General features: G+C 50.8%; 1 protein-coding gene across 2 annotated transcripts in view; it reads right to left on the minus strand.

The window, feature by feature from the left end:
* LOC147660723 (E3 ubiquitin-protein ligase TRIM39-like) overlaps positions 1-12,497 on the minus strand; it is a 148,019-nt gene that overhangs the window by 92,634 nt on the left and 42,888 nt on the right. Inside the window, exon 3 of one of the 2 annotated variants that reach the window (XM_086951507.1) lies at positions 7,675-7,905. In XM_086951507.1, coding sequence (XP_086807633.1) covers positions 7,675-7,905 — 231 coding nt within the window. The remainder of the gene's footprint in view (positions 1-7,674; positions 7,906-12,497) is intronic. The other variant, XM_086951508.1, reaches the window with a different exon arrangement.

Below are 12,497 nucleotides of genomic sequence, written 5' to 3' on the forward strand. Positions count from 1 at the left end.
GTGGTCCGTCTGAACTCGGAAGTGAGACCCAAACAAGTAGGGTCTTAGCTTCTTCAGGGCCCAGACCACAGCAAATGCTTCACGCTCTATTGCACTCCACCTACTTTCCCGTGGAAGTAACCTCCGACTTATGAAGGCTACGGGTTGGTCAAAGCCCTCCTCAGTCATCTGTGAAAGAACAGCCCCTACACCATGCTCTGAAGCGTCTGTTTGCACTATGAATTCCTTGGAGAAATCAGGAGCCAGGAGCACGGGCGCCGTGCACATGGCAGTCTTCAGGGTGTCAAAAGCCTTCTGACAGGTGTCAGTCCAAATCACATTCCTGGGCTGCTTCTTCGAAGTCAGCTCTGTCAAGGGGGTCACGATCGTGCCATAGCCCTTGACAAACCTCCTGTAATACCCAGTGAGCCCCAGGAAGGCTCTCACTGCAGTCTGGGTCTTGGGGGGTTCCCAAGCCAGGATGGTTTCGATCTTGGGCTGCAAGGGTGCTACCTTGCCACTCCCAACTTGGTGTCCCAAGTACACCACGGAACCCTGCCCAATCTGGCACTTGCTTGCCTTGATTGTGAGGCCTGCTCTGCGCAGGGCCATCAACACTTCCCAGAGGTGTCGCAGATGTTCGGGCCAGGTACCGCTGAACACTGCGATGTCATCCAGGTAGGCGGCACTGAACTCGTCCAGTCCAGCCAACACCTGGTTGACCAATCTCTGAAAGGTGGCAGGGGCATTCTTCATCCCAAATGGCATAACCCGGAACTGGAAATGCCCATCTGGTGTCGAGAATGCCGACCTCTCCTTTGCCCCATCAGTCAAGGCGATCTGCCAGTACCCAGACGTCAAATCAAACGTGCAGAGAAACCGGGCAGCCCCTAGCCGATCAATGAGCTCGTCAGCTCTGGGGATGGGGTGCGCGTCAGTCTTCGTGACTGAATTGAGTCCTCTGTAGTCCACACAGAACCGGAGTTCGGGTGTGGCTCCCGGCGCAGCAGCCTTCGGAACCAAGACCACGGGGCTGGACCAAGGACTGCTGGAAGACTCAATCACCCCGAGGGCAAGCATCTTGGAGACCTCCTCCTTGATGCAGGCCCGTACCCTGTCAGTAACCCTGTAAGCCTTATGCTTCACAGGTAAGCTGTCTCCAGTGTCCACCTCATGGACGCACCAATCTGTGACACTCGGAACCAGGGAGAACAGGTCCGGAAACTGCCCCAGCAACTGGCGGCAGTCCTCCTGTTGTTCGGCGGTCAGGGAGGGTGAGAGGTTAACTCCATCCACTGACCCATCCTTCTCACAGGCCACCAAGAGGTCAGGAAGAGGCTCCGACTCCTCCTCCATTCCGTCATCGGTTGCCAACAACATGCCCACTTCGGACCTTCGCAAGTGGGGCTTGAGGCGGTTGACATGTAGGACCCGCAAAGGGTTCCTGGGCGTCTTCATGTCCACCAAGTATGTCACGGGGCTCTTGCGCTCCACAACCTCAAATGGTCCTGTCCACTTATCCTGAAGGGCACAGGGCTCCACTGGGGCCAAGACATACACCTCCTGTCCAGGCTGAAGCTCGACCAGAGTGGCATTCTGATCGTACCACCGCTTCATTTCCTCCTGGCTCGCTTCCAGATTTGCCTCGGCAAGTTGTCTGAAGCGTCTGGTTTGGTTTCTGAAGGCCAGCATGTAGCTATATACATTCTGGGGAGGTTTCCTGGGAGATTGCTCCCAGCCTTCCTTTACCAAACTCAGTGGTCCTCTCACGGGGTGGCCGTACAGCAGTTCAAAGGGGCTGAACCCTAGGGACTTCTGTGGTACCTCGCGATATGCAAAAAGCAGGCATGGCAAGAGGACGTCCCACTTACGCCTCATCGGACCTTCCAGGCCCATGATCATGCCTTTGAGGGTTCGGTTGAATCTTTCAACCAACCCGTTACCTTGGGGATGGTAGGGTGTGGTGAACTTGTACGTTACGCCACACTCCTGCCAAAGGGACTTCATATATTTCGATATGAAATTGGTCCCCCTGTCGCTCACCACCTCTAGAGGGAATCCTACTCGTGAGAAAATTCCCATCAGTGCACGCCCCACTACGGGAGCCGTCACTGTCCTCAGAGGGATGGATTCAGGGTACCGGGTGGCATGGTCCACCAAGACCAGGATGAACCTGTTGCCCATGGCTGTCTTGGGGTCCAGAGGCCCAACAATGTCAATACCCACTCGCTGGAATGGCGTACCGACCACAGGGAAGGGTTGGAGGGGAGCCTTGTTCTTCCCTCCCGCCTTCCCACTTGCCTGGCAAGTTGGACAGGTTCTGCAATAAGCATCTGAGCTCTTATGCATTTGGGGCCAGTAAAAGTGGGTGACAAGCCTGTCATAGGTCTTGTCCATCCCCAAATGTCCTGCTAAGGGCACATCATGAGCCAGACCCAGTAGGAAGGCTCTGAACTTCTGGGGTACCACCAGCACACGGGCTGACCCAGGTTCAGCAGCCTTAGGCTCCGAATACAGGAGGTCGTTCTCCCAGTACACGTAATGTGTTTTGGCCTGAACACCATTGGCCTGGTCTGCAGCCTGCTGCCGCATACCCACGAGAGAAGGGCATTCTTTCTGCTCCCTGCAGAATTCCTCCCAGGAGGGTCCTCCTTCTTGCTGCCAATGGGTCAGCTCAGGCAGGTCCCCCAGTTCGGCGATCTGTTCCCCTGTAGGCTCCAGGGCATCCCCCTCAAGGTCTGCCTCCTCCTGGACCGTAGGAACTTCAGGGGCCGGTTTCCCGCGCCCCCTGCGCCTCCTCCCTAAGGCCGGTTCCTGGGCCTCTCCTTCAGGCCCCAGGACCTCTTGATCACCCCTACTGGCTGCCATCGACCGGGTGGTCACGCACGCCCAGTCAGGCAGACCCACCATCCGCAGGTGAGTCGTCTTCTCCACCTTTTCCCAAGGGGAGTGCTCCAAGTCATTCCCTAGCAAACAGTCAACAGGCATGGTTTTTCTTACACAGACCTGCAGAGTACCAGAGACCCCCCCCCACTCGAAGGGAACTTGAGCCATCGGACACTGGCTCTCTGAATTATCAGCATTGATAACCCTACAGTAGGCATGGGGTACAACCTGCTCTTGAGACACCAGGTGCTGCCTCACTGCAGTCACACTGGCTCCTGTGTCTCTAAGAGCCTCGGCTTCCTTACCATTGATGATCACCACCTGCCCATATTTTTTAGTGTTAGAGGGCAGGTAGTTCGTAGGGATCATCTCGCTGTCTCCTAACGAGACCAGGGTCATGTGAACGGGATCTCCACCCCCCGGGACCATCATTTCTTCTCCCAGGTGAACGCTAGTCACTTGTCGGGGCGGAGCACCAGTGGGTGCGGGTTTTCCAAATAGGCGACACTTGGGGTCACTGGATATGTGCCCAGGCTCGCCACATTTGAAACAATTGAAGGGCCCCTTTGGAACAGGTTTACCTGTCGGGCCCCATTCTGCTTCGGGGGTGGGGGAGGCTGAGAACCCTGCTGCGGATTCCCTTGGGAACTACTTTGGGGGCCTTTTTGGAACCCTTTCTGTTTTCCCCCCTTGTCCCCCCCACTCTTCTGCTGGGGACCCTGCCCACTCTTGGCGGAATCTCCCACGGGACCCTTGTGGACCCTGGTGCTGAGCCAGCGGTCCGCCTCCTCAGCAAGCTTCCTCGGGTTGGACAGCTTGCTATCGATCAGGTGTTGGCGTAACTCAGGAAAACAGTGATCAGACAAGTGCTCCCATGCAATTAAATCAAAGAGACCTTGAAAATCATTAACTTTGTTACCTTTCACCCAACCATCCAGCGCTCTGCAAAAGTAAGTCACATACTCCACATACGTATTCCCAGGCCGCTTAGTACATCCCCTAAACTTCTGTCTATACATTTCAGGGGTAAGCCCGTACCTGTTCAATAAAGCTTCTTTCATGTGGGCATAGGATCTCTGATTCTCAACGGGCAAATCTAGCAAGGTATCTCTCCCTTCGCTAAGGAACCTTCCCCACAACCCCGCTCCCCAATCCTTGTCAGGGACCCGGTGGGAGGACATGGCTACTTCGTATGCCCTAAACCACTGTCCTATGTCATCCCCCTTAAAGAACTCCTTAACTACGTCCTTCGGGATGTGCACTCTTGACTCTACCTGCACTGGCGATGTGCTGCCACCAGAGGGAGGACGATCCAAGTCCCTCTCCTTGAGACTTATCTCCCTCATTTTCACTTCATAATCCATCTGGTGCTTTCGCTCTTCCAGCGCCATTCTTTTGGTTTCAAGCTCCAGCTGGATTTTCAATTCTGCCAACTTTCTCTCGTGATTCCGGGTTTCCTTCCTGTCCGCCAGCTCCTCTGGCGACAGGCCTCTACCAAAGCTGTGCTCGCTGTCTTGCCTCTCGAGATCGATCAGATCCCCAAGCGCATTCTGCTCCTCCGTCGCATTCTGCTCGGCGAGGACGTCTTGCTCTTCCGGGGTCTTTCTGGACTCCACCCAGGCTTTCAGGGCCTTGTAGAGCTCCGGCTTGTTTTTGCAACCAGCGTGCGGAACCTTGAGTTTCCTACAGAAAAACTTCAGCTCCATCTTTGAGTATTTGTCCAGCTTTGCGGCGTCCCACTCTACCTCCAACACCTCGGAGGTCGTGGACTCCGCTCCATCCAGGCTCTTTGTGCCCGGCATAGTTCCCGCACTCGGACTCTTCTTTTGGCAAAATTTAAAAAGCAAAGTCTGTGGCTAAGTAACTGGACCGTAATCCTTGTGTAGTGGTCAGAAGCTCAGGTATAGATATCGCAAGTGTAAATTCGAAATCCCACCGCTGCCACCAATGTAGGAAGGGGGAGGCTCTAGTTGGCGCAGTGCAACACTAGCGACAAGCAGGGACTCTCTCCTCCTCGTCAGGGCTGAGGGTTACCTTCCAGACAACCTCTGCTTACCCTCTAGGTAGTGTGGCTTAAGCAGTCGCAGGCTAATCTTTGGGGCACATAGGGTTAAACACTTGCAACAGTACACCTTTACAACCAACCCACCACACAACGAGACCAGACTGTATTCTGTAAAAATATATATATCTTTATATAGATTTTAAGCAGGCTTGTGAATACAGTCAATGTACTTTACGAAAACGGTTGCAGATTACTTAATTCGGGTTACCACAGTTCTTATGCAGTTCTCTTGAGGCCCGTGGGCCGGTGTTAACCAAAGTTCTTTGTGGGGCCGGCGGTTTCCAGGGGATCTGTCCCACGTCGCGTTGCCTTCCCGGGATCGCTGATCGTTGCGGCTCTTCAGCCGAGCAGGTCACTGGTCATCCGGGGCAGCGGTGGTCTGTGGCGGCAGGGTCCTCTCCTCGTCGTCCGCTCCGACCCTGGAGGCGGCGGGAGTGCGGCGGTGACAAGTGGCAGTACGGTCCCCAAGTGCAGGACGTACCCAGCCAAATGTCGGTGCAGCTGTGGGCTCACAGCTGGGCTGTCGGGCAGGCTACCGACTTTGTGGATTCTCGTAGGGCAACTGCCCGTCTTTGCAGGTGAGTGACTGCTCGCTATGCAGTCACCTCGAGAGCTCGGACCGGACGGGTCCTCCTTCCCTTTGCTCTCGGGCTACCGGTGCAGTGGCGGTCACGGTGTTCGGGCCAGCGGCGGCTGGTCCTTACTTTGCTCTCGCTGTTGCTTTGGGCCCCGGTCACGGTGGTCGGGAGGATGTTGACGCCTTAGAGGAGACTCCTCTGTCGATACTGCGGCGATGGTCAGCACCCGCAGTCGCTTTCTTCCAAGGGGGTTAGCGTCCACTGGTCCTGGGACGCTGGTCAGGGGGCAAGTTCAGTTGCAAGCCCTTGGAGATCTCTTTAGCAGAGTTTGGCACAAGTAAAGCAAAAGTCTTTTCGTAGTCTTTTCTTCTTCCTCTCCTTCAGCAGCAAGGCACCAGACACAGGCAAGAGTCAGCACCCTTCCTTGTCTCTCACGGTCCTTCTCGTAGGGCAGAGTCCTTCTGTGGCCCAAACCGGATCTAATTTTCAAGGAGCAGGGCTCCTTCTTTTATAGGCCAATTCTTTTGTTCTCGCAGGCCAGGGGGGCCTTTGCATAGCCACTCTCAGTCTTTGAGTACCCCAGTGGGTGTACTCCGGCTTCTGCTTTCAGTGTGAGGGGCAGGCGCATCAGACGCCCCACAGGAGGTGGAGCCAGCATTGTCCGGACAGGGGTGGCCAGAGTACCTTGTTGATGGGGGCTTCGCCCTTCCTGGGCCAGGCGTCGGCAGAGTCATCCGCCGCTCCCCAGGAGGGTGGAGCCAGCATTGTGGTTGTCGAGCACAGCTACAGTTCGAGTCAAGAGGCACTCCTACCTCCCACTAAGGTGTAATCTGCGCATTCACCACCTGTCATCCCTCCAGCCCTGTCACTCACACATCCCAGACAGTCAGATACACATACCAGCAGAGGCGGGCTGAAATGGTTAAGCAAGCAAAGGCTAACCTTCTAAAAGTAGCATTTGCAAACCCAGGATACTAAAATAAACTTGACTACAAGAAATATTTTATCATCCTGAGTTCAGGCATACTAAACATGACTCGCTACCATGCTCCTTGAGCCTGCGGGGATCATAGGGTGTAATAACCCTCGCAGCTCAGTCTGGCCTAATGGAGCAGGTAGCCTTCAATAGTGAGATACGGTCTTGGTTGTAAGTCACTACTAGGACATGCCACGCACATCAGGGCTTGTCCTACCTTACACCTTCAACGCACCCTGCCCGCAGGCCTACCATAGGGGTGACTAACATGTAGTCAAGGGAAGGGTCGGTGCTGGCAAGTGGGGACACTTGCCCAGCTAGCGGGACAGTACGAGACCGCACGCGGGTTCTGCGGTCGCAGTTCCCAGACACATCTTTACGGCTGCTTCGGTGGGTGGCGCAACCAGCGCTGCAGGCCCACCAGCAGTATTGGCCTTTACAAGCCCCGGCACTCTCTCGTGCACTTTACTAGGGACTAACAGTAAATCCAAGGAACCAATCATGGATACCAATCGCATGTACAATTTACAGTAGGGAGCACTTGCACTGCGGCACGGATCAGCCGTGGCGCAGTGCCCTGAGTATCGGAAAACCAGCAAAACATCGGAGGCACATCAGCAAAAAGTGGAAGGGAGACTCACGCCAAGGTGCCAGGTCTAACAAAGTTAAAATATGTAGTGTCCATTAGGAAAAAGGTAAACACTTGTTGAAGAGAAAGAAATGTTTTCACTCTTCTGAGTAAGTTGGTTTCTTTCAAATTCTCTAAGATTTTGCTTCTCACTATGCTGCACATTTTTATCCTGCTTTTTTTTTAACATTCTGCTCCCCTGTCTCCATATGTTAGTTACTGTCACTGGGATTGGTTGGTGTGCTGCACCGCGCATAATAAGAAAAAATGCATAAATATAAAACAACTCATCTGCATATTGAGATGGGTTATCGACATGTATGTGACACTGTAAGAACTTAATGTAAAGTCAACTGTTTGTATATTGTATTGAGCTCTCAGCATAAAAGGGAAAGTATAGAAATGTTTGTCTGTATGCTGTGTGCCTGTCGGAGTGCATGGTGTCACTGTGCATTGACTCCGACAGGAGATCATGTGTGTTCCGCCGACACATGTAACTCTGCACCCAAAATATAGATCATTCACTTCCGTCTTTTGTTGTATTTACCAAACAGTATCTCACCTTCAGGAGTTCCCACGCCGGCGCCTCACACTTCTTTTCTATCTCCGTTATCAGGGCCTTGAGAGAGGTGATTTCATTGGACAGTTTGATAATATTTGCATTTTCTGCCATGGTAATTTTCTTCTCCATCTCCTCCAGTTTTTCATGCAGTGTTTGCTTATTTTCTTTCAGGAGCTGCTGTAGTTTTTCAAACTCAGATTCAATTCTTTGCTTCTCAATTCTTAACGTGTCCTGTCAGGAGCAAAGAAACGATGGTCAGATATTAAAAAGCCCTGAGAGTGGGAGTTCAGCGGGAGGTGGAGAGGATGATAGTTTCTTCAGATCACTAGCGTGCTTTTCCTAACTTCTGACCTGTAGCCTCTTGCTACCTTACTACTCGAAGTCATTGATCCTACAACCATTGTACCATCATTTGATGCTGTTCTTTTTACCGCATAGTGTGCCCCCTTAGTATCCTGCCATATACCTGTTTATTGTATTACTCTCCTTGACTCATTTGTCTTGTATGATGCGATTTTCCCTGTTTTTTTAATTTTCACGTTATGTCGATATTGCCTTCATGTCCTTCCTCCCATTCATTGTAAAGCGCACCGATATCCTTCGGGATCTTGTTCGTGCTATATAAAACTTTATAAATAAAATACCTTCCCTTCTACCGTCTTAAGTCCTTCTCACACTCCTGCCCTCCCCCTTCCCTCAGACACCTCACGAACTGTAGAGACGTCAGAATATGTGAAGCTGCAGACACGCTCGATCCATGGAGGGAGTGCAAGGAAAAGAACCCACTGCAGGCAGAGACGCTGGATCCATGGGGAGTGCAAGGAAGAGAACGCACTGCAGGCAGAGACGCTCGATCCATGGAGCAAGTGCAAGGAAGAGAACCCACTGCGGGCAGATACGCTCGATCCATGGAGCGAGTGCACGGAAGAGAACCCACTGCAGGCAGTGACGCTCGATCCATGGAGCAAGTGCAAGGAAGAGAACCCATCGCAGGCAGAGATGCTCGATCCACGGAGCAAGTGCACAGAAGAGAACCCACTGCAGGCAGACATGCTAGATCCATGGAGTGAGTTAAAGGAAGAGAACCCACTGCAGGCAGAGACGCTCGATCCATGGAGCGAGTGCAAGGAAGAGAACCCACTGCAGACAGGGACGCTCGATCCATGGAGCGAGTGCAAGGAAGAGAACCCACTGCAGGCAGAGACGCTCGATCCATGGAGCGAGTGCAAGGAAGCGAACCCACCGCAGGCAGAGACGCTCGATCCATGGAGCGAGTGCAAGGAAGCGAACCCACCGCAGGCAGAGACGCTCGAGCCATGGAGCGAGTGCAAGGAGGAGAACCCACCGCAGGCAGAAACAGTCAAAGACCCAGAGACGGGCCGAGTGGAGAGACTGGCTGAAGTCAACTGTGAGTCAATGTGACTCGCACAAGAGAATTTAAAAGAAGGGGGGCTAGGAAGTTTCAGCACTTGGGATGGAAGACACGACATTTAGGGAATGCGGGCTGCCGATGGGCTGCAAGGACATTGGCTGTGTTAGCTCAGGAGATGCTCAGGGGGTATCCTACTATCACCACATTGAGAGTGATGAGGAATTACTAATGTAGTAATTTCACACTCACAATTATACCAGGATTATGAGTTTTGCGCTATGAAAACGAGAGATCAAGAATTACCACATAAATCAATGTTACAGCACCAGTTTCTTCAGGTAATTCACAACAAATTCCTACAGAGGAATGGCGAGGAGGCTGGTTTGACATCTTGTCCTATCCGAGGATAGGAGGCTGTGAGTGATCAGATAAGGTATATCACACCCTAGAGTAGAATAACAGGGTGTGAGCCATCAGGTGAAGTATATCACACCCCAGCCTGGAATAGGAGGGTTTCAGCTGATGAGAGGTTTGTCTCTCAAGCGTCACCATGAAGAGCTGGACGGAGGAATACGGTGGAGTCAGGCATGTCTCCACTCCTGTTGGGGGCCTGGGCTCCTGTATGTGTCATTAGTATACAGTTGGAGGGCGGTGCTCCTGTGCAGTGTCGCTAGTATACAGGTAGAGAGCTACGCTCCTGTGTGTGTCACTAGTATACAGGTAGAGGGACGTGCTCCTGTGTGTGTCACTAGTATACAGGTAGAGGGCTGTGCTCCTGTGATAAGTAACTAGAATACAGTTAGAGGGCTGCGTTCCTGTGATGTGTCACTGGTATTCTGGTAGAAGGTTGTTCTCCTTTGCTGTCACTAGTACACAGGTAGAAGGTTGTTCTCTTGTGCTTTTCACTAGTATACAGGTAAATTGTTGTGTGTCTGTGCTGTGTTACTAGTATACTGGCAGAGGATTGTGCTCCAGTGCTGTGTCACCAGTATACAGGTAAAGGGTTGTGCTCCTGTGATGTGTCACCAGAATACAGGTAAAAGGCTGTGCTTATGTGCTGTGTCACTAGTATAGAAGTAGAGTTGTGCTGGTGTACTGAGTCACTAGTATACAGGTAGAGGGGCGTGCTTCTGTATATGTCACTAGTATACAGGTAGAGGGGCGTGCTTCTGTATATGTCACTAGTATACAGGTAGAGGGGCGTGCTTCTGTGTGTATCACTAGTATAGAGGTAGATGGTTGTACTCCTGTGCTGCATCACAAGCATGTAGGTAGGGGGTTGCATTCCTGTGATGTGTCACTGGTATACAGGTAGAGGGTTGAGCTCCTGTGATGAGTCTTATCTTATTGTAAGCATTATTCGAGTGTTGTTATACCAATCATAAAAGCACTATACAATAAGACACATAAAAATTTCATTATAAATTTAACAGGTTAAAATGTATTTACACAACAACAATAAAACCGGTGCCATCAGGAGGAACAATACCTTTACTTTACACATCAAATACCATACTTTTCCTCTGCTGAAGCGCCCTTTAAAAAAACGTAGCCACCCTTCATGCAGTATGTTCATCTTCCAAAAATTGTAACCTAATAAAAGCTGGGCAGCATTGCCTTACGCCCAAAGATTTTAAAAGTGGAAGTAACCACACTCTCCTCAACTCTGTATAGTATTTACAGAATAAAACTAAATGAATCTTAGACTGCTCAGAGTGGGTATCTCACAGGAAGGTATCAAATTTCGAGTCCTTTCATTCATAGTTGGCGTTGACAGTAATCTATGAACGACACCCATTTATTGGTAGAGGCTAACTTGTTTCCTTCCAGGAAAATTTCCCTCACCCTCTGAAACCCTTTACTTCATTTCATAATAAATGTCTTAGAGACATTAATGCTTAAACTTAGGTCCTTCATAAAGTCATTAAAAGTATCCAGGGCCCTTTGCAAACCATTTTGTGAATGCGCCATTAGTAACGCGTCGTCCGCATAAAGGAGGGCTGGAAAAGATCGCCCTCCAATTTGAGGTAAATCTATACGCTTTTTAAGCAATACTTTGCCAAGGCCGTTTATATATAGATTAAAAAGGAAGGGGGCCAGGACACAGACCTGCCTGACCCCTCACTTGATGGGGAATGAACCAGTACATTCCCCACCCTGGCCATAGCGAACACTAGTAGAGGCTCCCCTGTATAAACTTTGCAAAAGGATTATGATATTTGAATCAACCCCTAAATCTACTAGGATCTCCCACAATCTTCCATGCTGTACAGAATCGAAGGCTGCAGTAAGGTCCACTAACACAAACAGCCCTTTTTTGCTCGTATATATTTACCTATAAAGATAGATAGGTTTAAGCTTTGCTCTATAGTGCCTAGGCCTTCTCGAAAGCCATACTGTAAGTCAAAATTACCTGTTTGTCTTCTGCCCAGTCTTGCAGACGTTCCAGAACAACACGTCCTGCCACCTTTATCATTGAATCACGAAAGAGATAGGCCTATAATACCCTAGGTCATGGCGGTTCCCCTTCTTGACGAGCATTGAAAATGCAATAGGTCTCGCCTTTGTTTAAGTTAAAGCCATTTGCTTTGCTAATGGTATTATATAGCAAAGCAAATGGCTTTAACTTAATTAAAGGCGAGACCTATTGCATTTTTTTCTATTTTTTTTAATCACTAAACCCTCTTTATTTTGTCGCCCAATCCCTGTACATTCCATGTGAGCACGGACAGGGGTGTCACTTGAGTTGTAGGGTGCGCTGCGCGGTCAGAGGTGGATTGAGTTTCTGTTGCCATGCTGGGAAATACATCTATGATCAGGTAAGGATTTATATGTGTGTCATAGTTGCTGGAACAAAGGGAAGAAAACTCCAAGCCAGTAAACTTTGCTGCCAACTATTACAAAAACCGAACATTACTGAAAAAACAAACCCGCCCCTTTGCCCCATACTTGTACCTCCCTCCCTGTACGAATATTCCAAATCCACCCTCCCTCCTCACCCACCCTCCTTCCCAACCCCAAACCTTCGTGACTTAAGAAGTAGGATATTGTGAAATGTTCCGCCTGGTGCTGATGTTGGTGCCCCCTAAGGTGGACCTTGTCCTCAAAGAACATATACTGCTGTAACACCGCACCCAATTTCAGGTGGGGTTCTGCACCTGACCAACCCTCTGATTTGCACATTTCACTGTATGCAACCCAGGTAATACTAAAAAAAAAAAAACACTCAATGCAAAAACACCCACCCTTGCCTCCCTGCCAGACGGATCCCCAACCATCCGCCACCCCAACTTAGCAGAGTGCTTTAAACCCATCAACAGTACTTGCGTGTAAGGGGGGGAAGAGAAGTCTGTGGAGTTTCGCAGTGCATCCCCTCCTCAAGAACAATTTAGAGTATGTGACATGCTTTTAGCCCAGTGTTCAATCACGCTGTTCTGGTCCAAGGCCCTTC

Source organism: Lissotriton vulgaris, unplaced genomic scaffold (assembly GCF_964263255.1).
Source record: "Lissotriton vulgaris unplaced genomic scaffold, aLisVul1.2 SCAFFOLD_563, whole genome shotgun sequence".
NCBI lineage: Eukaryota > Metazoa > Chordata > Amphibia > Caudata > Salamandridae > Lissotriton > Lissotriton vulgaris.